Raw genomic sequence first — 19,355 nt, 5'->3', positions numbered from 1 at the left:
AGACTTCCTCATGGACAAATGAACAAAAGATTAGGTCAGACATGTCCCCAAAGAGGATATCCAAATTGTCAAAAAGCATATAAAGGTTTCTCAGCCTCTTTAGACACTGGGGAAATGCAAATTAAGACCACAGTGAGATACCTCTGGCCACCTAGCAGAGTGGCTAAAATTAAAAAGACTGACAATATGGAGCAAATGTTAATGAGAATGGGGGCAAAGGAAACTCTTAAGGAGGGAATGTAAATTGGCACAATCACTTTGGAAAAACATCTGACAGTATCTAGCAAAGCTGAAGATGTGCATCCCGCAATGACCCAGCCGTTCCACTCCTGGGAAAGCGCCCAACAGAAACGCACGTGCAAGTGCAGGAGGCACTGGGCGCCAGTGGTCCCAGCAGCCCCGTTCATGACAGACCCAAACTGAGAAAGCCCCGGAGTCCAGCAGCAGCCGACTGGTAAACATTTGTGGTGTTCAGACTCACAGTAATTATAGAACAATAAAAATGAAAAAACATTAGGTACACAGCACAAGGATGAGTCTTAACATAATTAGAGCAAAAGAAGGCAGACAATGGAATGTCTTTAAAGAAACAAATTACAGGACACAAAATCACATACAGTGAAAGCCTCTATAGACGGCATGGTCATGACCATGTTAAACATACAAAACTTGTTTCCAGAAAGAAGCTGGAAAAAGGTTTAACAAAATATTAAGAGTGATTGTTTCAGGCTATTGGAATAGCACTGTGAAAGGACAAAATGGGAATGATGACTAAATTCCTTGCAAGTTACCAACAGTCACAGCCCACAGCCGGCCCTCCCAATAGCGGCCACAAGATGGAGCCTCGTATCTCCGAGTTGAGACTCGGTTCCAGTGCTGCCCAGGCCTTCGGCCGGCCAGAGAGCAGGCTTTTCCCGTGTTGTCCACTGGAAGGAGCGGGTGCGGTGGCCTCAGGCAAACACCTGGACAGCCTGCATGGGCTTTACCCAGCACGAGGTGATTGTAAGTGCCCAGCAAAGGGCCAGGCATGAAGCGGGTGCTTAATAAGTGTTAGTTCCTAGTCCTCTCTCTCTTTAAAAGCTTACCAGAGGAGAGGGAAGGCCTAGTGTGCTTGCGCATCAGAACATGTGTGAAGATGAGAGAGCAGCAGGCACGTGAACACAGGGACAGTGCGCATGCTCCCTGACAGGAGGCCCGCAGGAGCACCAGGGTGGCTGACACCTGCAGGAGGGAGGGCACAGCCTGAGGTCGGACTCAGTCCAGTGCTGCTAGGTGGGGGCTGCAAGAGGGACAACTTACTAAGGGTGGGGGCTCACCAGGACCCTCGAGGGGTTGTACAGCGGGGCCTACATGCACTGGGCCTGCTTGGGAGCTAACTCTGGCCCTGACGTCCTTCCGCACCAGCACAGCGCCGGGCACACAGGAGACACGGCACCTATTTGTCTGAAGAAGCAAAGGAGTGAGGGCCCACAGATGCAGGAGTACACAGGCCAAAGGGAAGGTTACTTGCACAGTCCCACAAGTATTCTTTCTGGAATTTCCAAAAAGCTGCCTCCTTCTGAGGGCAGCCTGACTTGTGAGAAATTCCAAGCTCATATACCCTTCCTGTGCCTGCTCCAGCGCCACAGTACCCTGTCCTGGGTGGGTATCCTTGCTCTGGGGAGAGACCATTTTACTAGGAATTTCAGAAGCTCCAACAACTACTTTCCCACTCCTTACACTGAAACAAGCTCAACTGGATCAAATTTAAATTTTAAAAATAAACCCATAAAAATACTAGAAGACAACACTGGGAAATTTCTATTTTTAAATTTCACAGTGGAGAAGGATGAAGGCTGACACAAAAAAGTCGGTGTCAACCACCCAATGGAAAGTAGGCAAAGACTATGAACAGGTAGTTGACAGAGAAGGGAATTCAATTAATGTGAATTATACAGGAAAAAAGGAGCAACACAAAATAAAATTATAGTAAAATGCCAGTTCCCACTTGTTAGTTGGGCACATTCCAAGAAGCCGGTCACACACTGTGTTGACCAGGGTGGGGGCACTCTGGGAGGGTAACCAGGCAATCTCCCCGGAAGGCAGCTTGGCCGTCCCACCTCCCTTCTCCCCTCACTTAGGAAAACTTGCCCCGTGGTTCTCTCCTTCTCTTGCCTTGAGAGGTAAATAAACAGGTTGGTGGCAGTCACAGATAACTCACCTCACTGCCAGGAAGCTCCCTGAGCGATGGGGCTGTGCTCAGGCCATGGTGATGCTGGCGTCTTTCCTCCCTCTCTTCCTTCTGGTCATCCTGGTCTCCTGTCTGCAGAGAAAGTAGGAGGCTTGTCCCTGCCCTGGGGGTCTTGGGCCTTTCAGGGGCCTCTGAGCTGCTATCCACATCGCGGTAACTTCCAAGAGAAACCATGGAGTGGAAATCTGCCCGCTGAGCACCAGGCCTGGCGCTCCAGGGCTTGGGGGTCATGGGTTTGCAGGGCATGCCTTGGCTGCCATATGCCAAGCAACAAGCAGAGCTGGAGGGGAGGGTGTGGCTCATCCCAGCCTGCTGGACATGAGGGTTGACGGGCGAGATCAGCCAGGACTTCGCAGGAAAGATAGCTGAAGGCAGGTACCTACCACTTTCCTGGGGGCTTGTACATTTGATGGTTGGTTCACTTTTTCTCCTGTTATCTGGAGAGACCAAACTGCTGGTTGACACTGGTGTGGGGGACTGAGAGGGTGCCCAGTGATCTCTAACAACATAGCTCTCCTTGTCCCCTGCCTGCTCCACGCAGTGGCTGTTGATCCCTGGTGGGGAAGGTCGGAGGGGATTTGGGATCTCCTGTCCTGCAACCAGACTCACTGAAGAGGGCCTTTTTGGGCGTTGTGCGTCTTTGCTTTTCAGAAATGAACGCCAGGAACTCTGGCGCGGCCTGCTCCTCTCCTTCTGGCCCTTGACAGAACCTGGGGAACATTCACCAGTGTCTTCTTTCTCTACAACTTTTGACTCAAAAAAATTTGCAAAGGTCTTATGAGCTAAGGACAACCTTGCCCTGAGCCTCTTCTGTGGAGTTTTGAGTCTCTTGGCGTCGCAGCTTTCTGAGGACGTTCTCCTGCTACCGAGGTCCCCTGGCGTCTCCACGTGGCCCCCTTCTCTCAGCCCTGCGGCTCCCTCGCCTGCGCCCTGGAGGGCCATCTTCGGAGAGGCGCTCGCGGCCGCCGTGAGTGGAGAGGTCCCGGCCCCGCCGGACGCCCCCTGCCTGCCGGCCGCAGCGCTCAGATCCCTGGCGCGGGGCTCCTCGAGGCCTGCGGAGGCCACGGCGCGGGTGGGCTGCGGACGCCCGGCTCCCTGCGCGCCGGCGCCCCCTCTGGGGCCCGCGGCGGCCGAGGGCTCGCTCCTCCCGAGGGAGGTCACCTCGTGGGGCGCCAGGCGCCGGCCGGGCCCCCGCGAAGCCTCGCCGAGCCGGCGGGGCAGTGCGCGCGGCAGGACCGCGGGGGCGCGGGTCCCGCGTGCGTCTTCGGGCCGGGGGCCGGGCGCCCTGGCAGCGTCCTCCCTGTTGGCCCCAGGCCCCGGGCTCTGGCCCGCCCCAGGCGGTTTCTCGTCCGCAGACCCCTCTGTGCTCAGCACACCCCCAGCGCGCTCCTGGGAACAAATCTCTCCTCTACCCGGGGTCCTCTCTTCTGAAGCAGCTTGGGGGACCTTATGTCCCCCCGCAGGCTCTGCGGCTTGGGCCGCTGGCTGAAGAGCCCCATCAACCCCTCCCGGTCTGCGGGCTGCTGGCAGCTCACACTGATCGCCATAGGTTTGTGGTTTCCCAGCCCTGGGAGACTCCCAGGGAGTCGCGCCAACTCTGCGGGGAGGTTCTGGTCTTTCCTCCAGAAACTCATGGGACTGCGTTTCTGGAAGAGGACCCACTTTCCTCCTGGTGGCCTGCAGACCCTTCTGCTCAACAGCTATAATGATGAGTGTGCACCTTCCCCTGGAAGATGTGTCTGCTTTGGGCTCCAGCTGCAGGCCCTCCGCCAAGGGCGTGGCACCACGCTCAGGCCCCTGTTCACACTCCTCACACCCCCAGTGACACACGGTGGCTGCTGTTATTTCTGAAAAACCCTGCAAGACATTTTTCATGCAGTTGGGGTCTAGAACCATCACGTCTTCTGCTTCCTTTGAAGTGTCTGTTGCACTTGATTTCAGGGTGGTCTCCGGGGTGTCTGAACATTCACTCACTGTGGTGCAACCCATGCAGGCTCTGTTCCACACCTGTGACCCGCTATTGCTGGAGTGATGTGAAAACTTGGCCCTAGCAGGTGGCTTTCTTTTCTCACTAAGAACATAGTTTGATGTGGAATTACTGGTTTGGTTTCCTGCCTCAACAGAAATATCCTGAAGGTGCCTTTGTTTATCATTCACAGCAGCGTTTGGTGCAGGGCCAGTGCCTTGGGCTTCCTCGGGTCTGATTTCTGGGCTGTGTTCCGACTTGCACTCTGCAGGCGCTGGCACTTCCTCTGCAGGGAGGCTCACCAGCTCCTCAGTAAGGCATGAAGAAACTGGGCAGGACCTAGAATCCCGTCCCAACTGGTTTTCCAGCCAGAGATGTTCAGAGGGCCTGTCCTGAAAGGCCCTTTTCCAGCCAAGAGCACTGGGTTTGTACCGATCTTGCAAATAGGGAGCCCTCCTTTGGGAACCAGGAAGCAAGTGAGACGGTAGGGTGTGAACAGGGTGAAGAAGGTTTTGTGTTCTTGGATCTCGTTCTGTTTCTGTCCTTTCCTTCAAATGAGTCCCAAACTTCACAAAGTTCTTCCCTGGAGGCCCCTCAGGGTATCTTAAGGGAAGCCCTCCTATGGAGTGGACCCTGGTCAATGTCCTCATGTGCTGACAGTGGTGCCCTGGGGATGCCCTGCCCTTGTCAATATTTTCTGGGGCACTATGGCAAAGCTTGGCATATAGCAGGCAAGATGTCCCTAAAGGAAGCTGGCAGGGGACATCAAGGCAGGGCGGGGAGCAGAGCAAGTCTGTGTTCATTGCCAGCACTGGAGTACTTCCCTTCTCTGTCCTGGCTCCCGGAGAGGCTACGCTGTCCAGCGGGCCTCTGAGAGGCAGCCCTGGTCCCCTGGCCCCGCTGTGGATGCGTGGCCAGCTCCGGCACAGGTCACAGCACGGGGGAAGGAAGGACCAGGCCCCCCGGATGCGGAGACAACTCTCAGACCTGGATTTCTGACGAGAAAAAATGGAGAGCCCCCTCAGGTCTTGTACAGTCACTACTTTTGGTGGCTGGAGGCTGTGGCTGCCTGTGGCACCCTCTGTGGGGTGAGGAGCCCCTGCCAGCGAAGCCTTCTGCGCCAGGCTGGCCACGCTGTCACCAAGGTGTTCTGCCTTCCCTTCTCCAGCAACTGCGGGAAAGGCTCGGAACCCACTTTTGTAAGACTCTTCCTTGAAGTCAAGAGACAAATCTCGTTCTTCCTTTGGAATAAGCCCAGGGACACCAGTCGAATGCTGCTCTCGAGGAGGTCTGGCTGCTGGGATGTCAGGGCATCCCCAGGGTGCATCTGTGTCCACAGAGGTGCCACTTGGAGGGAGGCAGAGTCTGCCTGTGAGGTCACCAGGCAGCGACTCTGTGTCGGAAGCACTTTCAAAGGGGTCAGTTTTTGAGTCTGATTGACTTTCACTTTGGTGGGACAGTGTCTCAAAATCGTCATGCTCTGTTTCCTGGCTGCATCCCTGTTCCTCTGGTTCTGCAGGAGAAGGGTGAAGCTGCTTATCTTCGATCTCACCTTCACCTGGCAGATGTGCACCTGGTTCTGGAGTCTGGAAGAAGAAGAGAGGAGTCAGAGACGAGGCCTGAGGCCATCAGCACACATGTTCACATGGCACCCACCTGTGTCAGGAGGAGAAAGGCTCGGAAGCATCTCAGTAGTTCCCTATATGTCCCTAGGAAAAGAGAGGAAAATAGGAAGAGCTACCTTTTAGTAACAGAAAAAACAAATGATGAAGCCAAACCCGAACAGCAGGGAGAAAATGTAGCACATAGTGAAAACAGCCCTGTTACAAAATCAGGACAGGCCGAGTGAGCATGTGCAGGTTAAGGCAGTATCAATATGTTGTATGAGTCATGGTGGGAAGCATATTTCTACCTCATGTTTTCAGCAAGAAAGAACAAATTAATATATGTTTGCTTTGTGTTCTGTATGTTCTTATGTAACCGGACGGATTGAAGTCAAGGTCTTACACTTAGAAGGGTTTTCTGAGTTATGTTTGCTGGAGGAAAACAAAAACAAAAATAAGAATAACTGAAAGCGCAAACACATTTTGAGATATTCTATAAACGCCCATGACAGCTTTGAGACAGAAAAAAAAATAGAGAACTATGCAAGTATTGGCAGATTTTCCTCTCTCATTACACATTTCTTAATCAACTTGTTGAGATATAAATTTATATGTATCTATTTAAAGTGTACAGATCTATGCATTTTTTTAGATCTATGCATTTTAACAAACGTGTACACCCGTGTAACTATGCCCATGATAAAATTTAGAATATTTCCATTTCCTAAAAAAGCTCTTACCCCTTCCTGGACAGTCCTCACCTCCCCTCTGCTCCTCCCCTTCCTGTCACACAGTCTAGATTTGTCCTTCTCAGAGTTTCAGATGACAGAATATGCAGGATGTATTCTTCGGGGTCTGGTTTCTTCCTCTCAGCATACTGGTTTAGAGATTCATCCATGTACTGTGGTTGTAGCATGTATTAGTCATACAATGCCCTGAACTTTATGATAATGCTATACTCAACATTCAACTATCAAACTCCCCAAAGATTCCCCAGGCCAGGGATGGGGCAAGCACTCAGCCCCACTTCTAGCTAAGGCTACTTCACACAAATTGTGCACAGAAGCCACTCAACAAGTCCCTCTCAAGCATGTTTCTCAAGACTTTTCATAAGAGATCTCTCAAAGTCAAATTGCTTTTAATCCTCCTTAACTTAAAGACAAATACCAAAGCATGTGATGTTTGAGGCTTTTAAGGGGCAAGGTAGATTCAGAAAATCAGGAGTAATACGATACTATAATTTCAAATACGTTCCAAAGCAGGAATGAGTTGGGAATAAGAAAGGAAACATTAAAAATCAAACCATTTGGGAAGGAGGCCTGTGTGGATGTTTTGTGGTGTCCACGAGGAGAGAAGAGCTAAGGAAGCCAGGGTCTCCCACGAGTCCACCGCAGGCACTTGCTCCCGTCGCGCGGCTCCCAGGTGCCAGGCGCCTCGACTGTACAGCAGGAATAACAGCCTCGGTCTACAGACCTCCCACATCACGGCAAGGGCGAGCAAGATTCGGATGTGAACATGCCTTGGCAAGCACAGAGGATATGCAATGGCAAATTTGCATTGTCACGAACAAGTGAATGGAGACGGCCGGCTACAGGCCCTGCAGAGCGCGCCTGCTCAGCAACTCCTGCCTTTAAGAGCACCTCTGTTCCGTCATCTTGCCAACGGTGCTATTAAACTGAGAGCTGACCTCCTGCCTGTAAAGCGTTTGAGTAGTCCTTTCAACGTTGTCATAGCTTGGTGTAACTTTATGGACTCATGTTGGCATCAATATTCGCAGGCTTCAAGCCCAGAGAATTCCAAAGTCCCAAGTTCCAGGTGACAATGATCTGGACATTGACTCTGCCAAAGTGCCAGAGGGCTCATTCCTGTCCCCTGCTCAGCATCATGGGCTGCAGCCAAGGGACTGGGCTCCCTGGCTGGGTCCTGCTGAGGGTCAAACCTTTCTTTGAGTTCCAGGTATTTTGGCAAGAGGTTGCACTCTGTCTCAATGAAAATAAAAGCCTTTGTGGAATAAAAAAATAACTCTCCCAGATTACAAACTTGGTGTAGTTTATGTAAAAGCACCGGAATAGCAGGATTAATACTGCTTCAAGTGTATATGCTGAAACATGAAGAGTACATTTTTTTAAAAAAAGCATTTGCTTTGGTTGACTATTAGATTCTAAATCTCATGAAGAAAGAATATTTTCTTCCTGAGTTGACTCAAAAGTAATCCTCACATAATTCCTTGGCATTAGTCCATATATTTCCCGGCTTATCCCTGAGGGATGGCTCGGGGTGCAATCCAGAGGCCAAGCTATTCTTTCTGCTGAAGTTCAGTTTTTTGTGGGGTGAGAATCTTTGTAAGCAGAAAAGCTCTCTGTAGGTTGTCACAGGCCTGGCCCTTCCTGTCTTATTTCTATAACTATGTGTGGCTTCAAACACTGGGCAACATGTGTGGGCTGCCTTCTGTAGGAAACAGAGCTGCAGTGGGTTTTTGCACAGACTGGTGAAGTGGTGACAAACAGTACATCAGGGAGATGAGAATGGTGTTCACAAACAGGCTCCAGCATCCCACGCCATCCCTCCTAACTTTCACTTCTGTCCTCTCTGCTGTCCCTGGCAACCAACCTCCCTGGATGGGAATTCCTGCCCTCCTTCGTCCTCTCCCTTCTCAGATCCTCATTGACACAGTTTACATTTAATCTCCATGCTTCCTCATCTCCCATTCACTTTTTACAAAAATCTTAGTATTTGAGGACAGGACATAATATCCCTTCTAACTACAACTTCCGTCACGCGTGGTTAGTTTTAATATGTGATATTTGCATTATTTTGCAATTTTAATTTTTTTCTAACATTATGATATGCTCTTTGACCCATGATTTATTTAGAAGCATGTTTTAGTTATCCTTTTGTTTCTGATTTCTATTTAATTACATTCTACTCAGAGAGTGTGGTCTGTATGATATTGAGTCTTTGCAATTAGTTGAAACTAGCTTTCTGGCATAGCACGAGGTCTGTCTCATAAGTGTCTCATGGGTGCTGGAAAGAATGTCTATTCTCTATGGTGCACGCAGGCTCTAGGAAGTGTTCATTAGATCAGTTGTATTGAAATCATCAGTAATTTGACTAGTTTTTCACTTGCTATTAAGAGAAGTGTGTTGAAATCACCCACTGCAGGGGTGCATTTGTCCATTTTCTCCTCTAATCCTGCCCTCTTTTGACTTATGTACTTCAGTGTCATGTTAGCAGGTGTGTGAACAAGTTCAGAAGGGATACATCTTCCCGGTGAGTGGTCTTTGTATTACTACATAGTGACCCTCTTTACCCCTAAGGAAGATTTCTCCTTTAAAGGCTGTCTTCTCTAATATTAATATACCTCTACCAGCTTTCTTTGGGTATTTGCCTAGTATATATTTTTCCATTGCTTTATTTTCAATCTTTCTATATTTCTTAAGTGTGTTTCTCATAACTAACATATAGCTGGGCTTTCAAAATCCAACATTTCAATCACTTTTAAACCAGAGAATTTAACCAGCTAGGATATATTGTGGTCATTGATGTATCTGGCTTGCTTTCTTCTACCTATTTCATCCTTTTTCAGCTCTTCCTATTGCTTCCACCCTGGGAATTTCCCTTTCTTTTTGTGAATCCAACTATGGCTTATTTAAGAGCATATGTTTAAAGGTATGTTATACCTTATTTCTACAGGTTTTTGGTGCAGCGAGCATTTTGGGAATTACGCAGTCTGCAGTCATTCTAGAATCAGCAGTTGCCGTCCCTGGGCTTGCCGCAATTTGCTGTCCCCACACTCACTGACTGGTTCACTCTGGCATGGTGCCCGAATGACTCTGCATTGCTAAATCCGAGGCTCTGGGTTTTCTTTCTTTTTTTCTGCCTATTTAATTTTTTACAACTTTATTGAGGTATAAGTGACATAAAATAAACCACACATATTTCAAGTGTACAATTAAAGTTTTTACGTGTATCTGTGAAATCATGACCACAATCAAGATACTGAACATTTCTCTTGCTTCCACAAGTTACCTCATGGTTCTCTGTAGTCCCTCCCTCTCGTCCCCACCGTGCCTCTCCCTGGCCGCCCTCCTGCATCCCAGGCCATTTTTATTTGCTTTCTGCCACTGTAGATTAATCTGCATTTTCTAGAATTCCACATAAATGGAATCATGCAGTATTTATTTTTTGTCTGGCTTTTTTGACTCAGCACTGTTACTTTGAGATTCCTCTAGTTGAATTTGTCAGTAACACTTGTTTTATTGGCAAGTAGTGTTCTATTGGGTGGATATGCCACACGTGTTTATCCATCCACTGCTCGTGGACATTTGAGTTAGTCTGAGTTTCTGGCTCTTCACATAAAGCTGCAGTGAACGTTGTGGACAGGTCTTTGCATGGATGTGTGCTTTCATTTCTCTTGTGTGAATACTGAGGAGTGGAGTGACTGGGCCAAGTGGTAGGGGTATATGATTAATTTCTTAAGAAACTGAAAACTGGTTTCCATCCCCTTTTAGACTCCCCCCCAGCAGTGTCTCAGAGTCCACCTGCTCCCCAGCCTCCCCCACGTCTGGTATGGTCAGTTTTGTTAGCGTCAGCCATCCTAGTGGTTGTGAAGTGGTATCACATTGCAGTCTTACTCAGCACTTTCTAATGACAGACGATGTTGAGCACTTTTTCATATGTTTTTTTTCCATCTGTAGATCTTCTTTGGTAAAGTGTCAGTTCAAATGTTTTGCCCATTTAAAAAAATTGGGTTGTATTCTTATTATTGAGTTGTAAGACCTCTTTATATATCCTAGATATAAGTCTTTTGTTGGATATATGCTTTGCAAATAGTTTCTTCTAGTCTGTGGCTTACCTTCTCATTTTATTAACAATTCTTTTTAATTTGAAGAACAAAAGGGTTTAATTTTGATGAAGCCCAATTTGGGGGCTTTTGTAGGTCATGTTTTTTGTGTGTCAATTTTAAAAACTCTTTCCAACCTCACGTAACTAAGACTTTTTCCTGTAGTTTCTTCTAGGCCATGGTAGACAGAATTATGCCCTTCTCCCCCAAGATGTCCATATGCTAATTCTGAGAGCCTGTGAACCTTGGCTTTTTTGGCAAAAGGGACCTGGCAGATATGATTATGTTAAAGATCTCGGGTTGGATATTATCCGGGATGATGTGGGTGGGCCCAATGTAGTCACACAGGTCCTATTAAGGCAAAAGCAGAGGCAGGAAAGTCAGAGGAGGAGTTGTGATGTGGGAGCAGAAATCAGAGCAATTCAAGGAAGGGCCATGAGCCGAGGAATGTGGGCAGCCTCCAGAAGGGAACACAGCCCGGCTGACACCTTGATGTTAGCCTAAGTGAGGGTTTGCCATGACTGTCTGACAATGGGAAAGAGCAGCAGCACCGGCGTGAAGACAAGGACTGTGTAACTTAGAGCTCCGATGCCCGGCAGAGAGCCTGGCGTCACAGTGTGGGGGCGTCCGTTCTCTCACTGCTTTAGTCTGCATTTCCGTCAGTGGCTGCCACCTGCCAAGTGTGCTTATCTCACTGGAGTTTGGGAAGTTGAAAGAAGGATATCGTAGCCCTCTGAAAATTCTAAATATTCTCCTACCTTCCACTCTCATTTACGGCGATTTCTCTATGTTAAACGTGGAGATTAAACACACCTCTGTCAGTTCTTTTCGCAACTAGCTTGGTCACAAATATCCTGGGGACAGAAATTATGTCACATACTTTGTTGTCTCCCATAGTTTCCAGTGCAGGGCTGGTCCAGAGTAAACGCAGAATAAACGTTTGAGGATTGCAGAACTACACCGAATCACACTGCCGCGGATGACTATTGTAGCTCTGTGGCCATCATCTTATAAGCATCTTAAATGCACAGGACGTTTTTTCCCAAACATTCTATTCAAAGGTACATTCTGATTTGTTTATTTTGTTATTTTTTTGGTGAGGAAGAGTAGCCCTGAGCTAACATCTGTTGCCATTCTTCCTCCTTTTGCTTGAGAACCATTGTTGCTGAGCTAACATCTGTGCCAGTCTTCCTCTATTTTCTGTGGGATGCCGCCACAGAGGGCTTGTTGAGCAGTGTGTAGGTCCACAGTTGGGATCTGAACCTGCAAACCTGGGCCGCTGAAGTGAGGTGTGCTGAACTTAACCACCATGCTGCCGGGCTGGCCCCTACATTCAGATTTACATGCACATTTTCCACTTACTATGTGCATTAGACCTGTGTCAACAGAGGCAGAAGTATCTTCTTATTTTTTGTTTTCCAATCTGAATATATTTTACTACAGAAATGAAATATTTTACTATTCTACTTGAGTAAAGAAGTTTTTTTTAAAAAAGGGAAGTCTTATTCAAGTAATTGGAGTTGAACTGCAGCTCCTCCTGAGGCCTCAGACGAGACGGAGGTGCCCACATTGTAGTCCGTCTCTAGTTGTTCAGGGAGCTCCCTGGCAATCCCTCCAGAGTCCCGGCTCATGGCCGGTGAGTTTTTTCCAGTAAGTATTTGTCAAGTGAATTAATGCAGAGAAGGCAGTGACAGTTACCTGGTGGGCGTGGGGAGAGGCTGAAGAAGAACTGGAAGAAAGTTGAGGAGGTCTGAGGAATCCCAGAAGCTTTTTTCTTGCCTTAATTTCAGAACAAGCTTCCATATTTCCTACAGTCATATTTGCTCACTTAGCTAACCTCACTTCCCCACAAATTCCTGACATTTGCACCTGAGCTGATCATATTTATCTTTTCATCATCTGAAAGATATGGGTTTCCAGGTCAATTATTCACACTGACTGGGTTACAAGGAGGATGTGTTCCCTTCGCTGTCCAAGGACTCGAGGAGTTTCCACCTCACGGCACCCACATAACGCACTGGCCTTTTACCCATTTGTTACACAAAGTGACAGTGCTTCTACCTGGAAGGAACTTTTGGGCAGTCAATGGGACGGTACAACATGATCCTGGAAGTACGACTGTTATGTTTATTTAAGAAGATTCTAGAATCCCAATTGGCCTTTCCTCTTAATTAGTCCCAATTCTATACTCTCAGGCTGGATTTCCACATATACTAGACACTTTCTATTTTCAAGCCCTGTAGTTATCTGCTACCTCATCTGATTTTTCTAAGAGGGCTCAGATGCATTTGCCAAAATTCTGGATAGAGTCACTCAAGAAGTTGCCCTTTACCAGGAAGTGTTATGTACCAGAAACTGTATCAAACAAAAGACACATAAAAACAAAGCCCCTTCTACCAGAGCAGTTGTGAACTAACAAGCGAACAAGTACCTACCCAACCAGCAAAATTAGAATGTGCTCTACGCTCCACTAATAGTAGCAATGAGAACTACACACACAGGAAAATGATTGATTTCATGGGGAGGAAGTTTTCAGAGGGCTGTGCATCTGAGCTGTGATATGAGAGATGAAGTTTCGTGGGCACCAAGGTGAAGTGTGAAAGTGGGAGTTAGTGAGTAGGTCGGGCCAACTTGGGGCAAAGTAGCAAAAACTGGTCCTTAGTGTTCTCCATCTCTTCTAAGTCAAGTCAGTGTGTGTTTACCTACTCTGTACCCATCTTTGCTACCACACCTGTGTCTTAACACATTACGTTGCAATAATCAGTATCCTTTAATAACGTTGAAGGCTGGAGCGCACAGGTGAACCAAGCAGACCTCATCATTGCCCCCAAAGACACACACAAACAACAAACAAGGACACGTGCAGATGTAACTACCCATTGAGATGAGGGTTATGAAGAGAAAAACCCAAGGGGCGATGAGTGGTTAGGGCAGGGCTTTCTAGGAGGAGCTCAAGCTGAGGCATGAAAGCAAGGCAGGGGCCAGCAGTGGGAATGGTTAGGGAGAAGGACATTCTAGGTTGAGGGAAGGGCATGTATGAAGGCTCTAAGGCCCAGAGACCTTGGCTTGAGTTAACCAAAACGATGGGCCACTGTAACATCGTGGGTGAAGGGAAAAGGGGGCAGAGGCCAGACATTATGGGGGCTTGTAGGTGGGCTGAGGAGTTGAATCTTATTCTGAGTTCAAAGAGGAAGCCAATAAAGAGTTTAAAACAGGGAGTAGCAGCTTCGTGTGGTGTATCTTTACAGAGTCACCCTAGCTCTGTGAGGAGGAGGAGTCAAGGCCAGTCAGGAAGCTACTGCTGAGGGTTACTTTGCTTCTCTGTTAGACTCCAGTGTCTCACGGGTGGCACCTACCAAGGACGCCCTATCACCTGGCTCTGTGCCCTCAGGTTGGCCCCCACAACCCTTCCCCCACCGACGACTCCAGGTTGTGAATTGGCTCACCTGAGGAACTAGCGTGACTCCCTCCCCAGTGGGAAGCAGGCATTTAACCGCAGCTTTGAGAGGTAAAAGAGTAGTGAGTCTCCTCGTGAGGAGAATTAGAAATTCCGCCAAACTACTGCCACTGACCTCCTGGGTGACTTTAGCAACTAACTGCCCCTTTATGCACCTCAGGTCCTCATTTGTAAATGAAGCCAAGTGACTAAATTAGCATTTTTAAAAACTGCATTCTGACTGCAGCTTCTTCCCTGGTATGTAAGAGAGATCAAAGGAGCATCACTCTCACCCATACAATGAAAAAACCAAATTATCTTAATGGTCACAACTTTTTTTTGAGCCCTCAGAGAGCTGAGGTTGCAGAGCAAACTTCTGGCCCAAAATATGAGGAGAGACAGTCATCTGCAGGGAGAGAGGAAACCCACACGTCCAAGACCAGTAGCAAGTGATCTGACACAGGCATAACTGGACCCCCAGAGGGAGAAAAGAGAAAGAATAGGGCAGAAGAATCATTTGAAGCAATAAGTGCGAGAATTTCCCCAAATCAGTGACAGATATTAAACCACAGTTCCACAAAGTTCGAGCAGGATAAATACAAAAGAACAAAAGCTCACACCTCAGCACATGATGCACACGTTGCTGAAAACGAAAGACAAAGGGAAAATGTTGAAAGCAGCTAGAGTAAAAAGAAACAACACATAGAGACAAAGAAGGATAAGACTTAGAGCAAAAATCTTATCAGAAACCATGCCAGGCAGTGGACAATGCAGTGACATCTTTAAAGAGCTGAAAGAAAAAATATACCCAGCAAAAGAATCTTTCAAATGTGAGGGAGAAATAAAGACCTTCTCAGACTAACCAAAACTGGGAGAATTAATTTCCAGCAGACCCACTGCAAAAGAAATGTTAAAAGTTCTTCAGGCAGAAGGAATATGATAGCAGACTGAAACTCAGATCTACATAGAGAAATGAAGAGTTCAGGCTAAGAGTGGAAGGGAATGTTCCTAACCTGATAAAGGTAACTGCTGAGGTTAACATCATACTTAACGGGAAGGACTGAGTGCATCCTCGCTAATACCTCAGCAAGGACTGGACGTCTCCTCTCCCCACTCCTATTCAACATGGACTTTGAGGTCCTAGCCAGTGTAATAAGATGATAAAAAGAAACAAAAGCAATATAGATTAAAATGGAAGAAACTAAACAGTCTATGTGTGATTTTCTATGTAGCAAATTCCAAAGAAACTACAAACCCTCCTAGAATTAATAGGTGAGTTTAGCAAGTTTGCAAGACACAAAGGTTAAGAAAAAATAAACAAGTTGCATTTCTGTATACTAGGGGTGAGCAATTAGAATTTGAAATAAAAAATAGCATTTACAACAGTAGCCAAAGATTATATCTCTAGGTATAAATCTAACGAAATATATTCAGGACCTATATGCTGGTATTTCATCAGAATAGAACAAATCTGAATAGTATTGCAAAAGCTCAGGAAACTAAATTGTCATTAGAATTGAGGCCAAGAAAACAGGACGGATCTACATAGCAAATCTAAATAGGGCAAATGCTTGCTAAAAGAGAAGATTTCAATAGGATGAAGAGTTTCTTAACATAATATCCAGAATGCCTAAGATACAATAGAAAATCACTTTTCATACCAAGAACCCCAACTTAAATAAGAAATCACAACTTGCTTGAATGAGAAAAATGTTCAGATGATGCTAATGCTGAGAAGAATCAGATAGAACGGTCTGACAAAGATTTTGAAGCAGCCACCATAAAACTACTTTAACAAATAATTATGAATACACTTGAAACAAATGGAAAAAATATAAAACTTAAAAAAAGAATTTATATAAAAGAACCAAATGGAATGCATAGATTTGAAAAGCACAATAACTGAAATAAAACTGAATGGATGGGTTTGACAACAGTATGAAGGGAACAGAGATAGAATCAGTGAACTTGAGGACAAGACAATAGAATTCTGAACGACAGAGAGAAAATAGACAAAAAATTATAATAGCCTCAGGGATATTTGTGTCATTGAAGTCTTGGGAGGAGAGGTGAAAGAGGATGGACAGAAACAGTTTTTAAACAAATAATGGCTGAATTGTTCTCAAATTTGGCAAGAGACATAAACTATAGATCTGAGAAGCAGAATGAATTCCAAATAGTGGAAATCCAAAGAAATCTATGCCATACTATATCATAATTATGCTTCTGAAAACTAAAAACAAAGGGGAAAATCTTAAAAGCAATGAGAGAGAAACAAGGCACCACCTTATAGAGGAACACCAATTTGAATGGCAACCTTTCCTCCCCTGAAACCATGGAGGCCAGAAGAAAGTGGTGCATTTTTCAAGTGCTCCTAAAAGAACGTTCAACAGCAAATTCAACATCCATCGAAACACCATCAGTGATGAAGGGGAAATCAAGATAATCTCAGATGAAGGAAAATTAAAAGAATTTGTTGTTAGCAGATCTTAAAGAATGGCTAAATGAAACTCTCCAATAGAAAGAAAATAATTATAAAAGAAGGCTTGGAACTTCATAAAGGAAAGAACAATAGAATAGGCAAAAATAGAGGTAGATATAATAGACTATCCTTCTCCCAATGAGTTTATTAAGGCATATTTGATGGTTGAAGCAAAAATTATAACATTACCTGTTGTGGTGCTCAATGTATATTGAGGAAATACTTGAGACAACTGTATTTTAAAAGACAGGATGGTAAAGGGATCTAAATGGAAATAAAGTTTCAGTACTCCACCAGAAGAGGTAAAACGTCTGCACCAATAGCTGGTTATTAGTTACATCTGTATTTGTAATACCTAGAGCAACCACTAAGAAAACTATCTAAAGAGGTGTACTCAAAAACCACATAAATAAAACGAGATGAAATCCTACAAATTGTTCACGTAACTCCGAGGAAGGCAAGAAAAGAAAAACAGAGAAACAAGAAACAGAAAACAAATAATAAAGTAGCAGTTTAAGCCCTAGCATATCAATAAGTTTTTTAACTGGAAATAGTCTAAACATACAATTCAAAAAACAGATTGGCACAGTAGATGAAAAAACATGATCCAACTATATGCTGTCTAGAAACACACTCATTGAAAACACAACAACATAGGAAGGTTAAAAGTAAAAGGATGGAAAAAGATATATCATGCTAACATTAATTTAAAAAAAAAAAGCAAGAGTGGCTGTTTTACTATCAGGTAAAGTAAATTTTAGAGAAAAAACCTACCGGGGCAAAGGATGAAACTTAACAATGATAAAAGAATCCACCCAACAGGAAGACCTCACAATCTTAAACGTGTGTGCAGCAAACAACAGAGTTTCAAGCCACATGAAACAAAACCAGATAGAGGTCAAAAAAGAAAAAGGAAAATCCATAATTAATAGTTGGGAACTACAAAACCCACTATCAGCAATTGATAGAAGTACTAGACAAAAAATTAACCAAGACATAGAACAACTGAACAACACAATCAATTAACTAGATCTAATTGACATTTACAGAACACACCACCCAACATCAGTAGAATACACATTGTTTTCAAACACCCATGGAAAATTCACCAAGATAGACCTTCTCCTTGGTCACAGAACAAACCTCAACAAATTTGAAACAATTGATAGCATAGAGTATATTCTCTTACCATATTAGAATCAAACTGGAAAACAACAACAGAAAAACAAGAAAATGCTCTAACAGTTGGAAATTAAACAACACATTTCCATGGGTCAAGGAGAAAATCTCAAGGGAAGTTAAAAAAATACACAGAACAGAATGAAAATAAAAATGGGCTATTCTTTTGAGCTCTATCTGTTTTTGTTTCATGTGTTGAAACTCTGTTGTTTGCTGCACACATGTTTAAGATTGTGAGGTCTTCCTGTTGGATGGATTCTTTTGTCATTGTTATGTTTCATCCTTTGCCCCTGGTAGATTTTTTTCTTCGAAGTTCAAATAAAAATTGGACTTATATGAAAAGGTAAAGCAGTGTTGAGAGGGAAATTATAGCACTAGATTCTCAATTAGAAAAGACGAAAGTTCTCAAATCTGTAAGTTCCTACCTTAAGAAACTAGGAAAAATAAGAGCAAAATAAACTTAAAGTAAGCAAAAGGAAGTAATAAAAACAAAAATGGAAATTAGTAAAATTAAAAACAGGACAAAAATGAAGAAATTCAATGAAACAAAAAAATTGCTTCTTTGAAAAAAAAAATCAATTCTTAAACCTCTAACGAGAACAACAACAAGAGAGAAGACACATACACACACACAAAAAAAAATGCAGAACGAAGCAAGGGATATCCTGACATATCCTGCAATTACTAAAGGAATAATAAGAGAACATTGCAAACAATTTTATGCTCATAAATTCAACAACGTGGAACAAATGGACTTATTCCTCAAAAAACACAAACTGACAAAGCTCAGCCAAGATTAGATAAATTAAACAGTCCTATAACCATTAAGGAAACTGGATTTTTATTATAAAGCTTCTAGAAAAGATCTTCAGCCCAGATAATTCACTGGAGAATTCTAGTAAACATTTAAAGAAGAGCTAGCATCAGTTTTATATGTCTTCCAGAAAAAGAAATAGAAAGGAACAGTACCCAACTCATTTTATGAGAGCAATCTTACCTTGAACTAACCTAGACAGAGAAAGTACAAAAAGAGAAAACTACAGATTAATATCTCTCATGAACTTAAGATTCAAAAATCCTCAAGAAAATATTAGCAAATAGAGTTTAGTAATATGTAAAAAGAATTATACATCACGACCAAGAAGGATTTATTCCAGGTATGCAAGGTTGATTCAACATTCAAAAATCAATATAATCCAATATATATCAACAGGCTAAGGAAAAAAATCATATAATCATATTAATTGATGGAGAAAAATTATTTGACAAAAATCTAACACCCATTCATGATAAAAACTCTCAGCAAGTTGGGAATAGCAGAGAATTACCTCAACTTGCTAAAGAGCATTATGAGGTCAATTTTATGGGTCATCTTGACTAAGCAAAGGAATGCCCAGATAGTTGTAAAACATCTCTGGGTGTGTCTGTGAGGGTGTTTCTGGCAGAGATTAACATTTGTTTCAATAGACTGAGGAAAGAAGATCCCCCCTCACCAATGGGGGCAGGCATCATCCAATTCCTTGAGAGCCCGAATAGGACAAAAAAGTGAAGGAAGGCCAAATTTCCTCCCTTCAGCTGTGACGTCCATCTTCTCCTGCCCTTGGACATCACAGCT

General features: G+C 44.7%; 1 protein-coding gene and 1 long non-coding RNA gene across 4 annotated transcripts in view; one reads left to right on the top strand and one right to left on the bottom strand.

Annotated features, from left to right (window-relative positions):
* Positions 1-19,355, top strand: part of LOC111768856 (uncharacterized) — a 229,988-nt gene that overhangs the window by 67,560 nt on the left and 143,073 nt on the right. The window lies entirely within an intron of this gene.
* Positions 1-19,355, bottom strand: part of ARHGEF4 (Rho guanine nucleotide exchange factor 4) — a 245,374-nt gene that overhangs the window by 158,426 nt on the left and 67,593 nt on the right. Inside the window, exon 2 of one of the 2 annotated variants that reach the window (XM_070242227.1) lies at positions 2,201-5,782. In XM_070242227.1, coding sequence (XP_070098328.1) covers positions 2,201-5,782 — 3,582 coding nt within the window. Of the gene's footprint in view, positions 1-2,200; positions 5,783-19,355 lie in introns of those variants that run through there. The other variant, XM_070242228.1, reaches the window with a different exon arrangement.

The sequence above is a fragment of the Equus caballus genome, chromosome 18, assembly GCF_041296265.1.
Source record: "Equus caballus isolate H_3958 breed thoroughbred chromosome 18, TB-T2T, whole genome shotgun sequence".
NCBI classification, from domain to species: Eukaryota; Metazoa; Chordata; class Mammalia; order Perissodactyla; family Equidae; genus Equus; species Equus caballus.
This window is presented reverse-complemented; position numbering and strand designations above follow the sequence as displayed.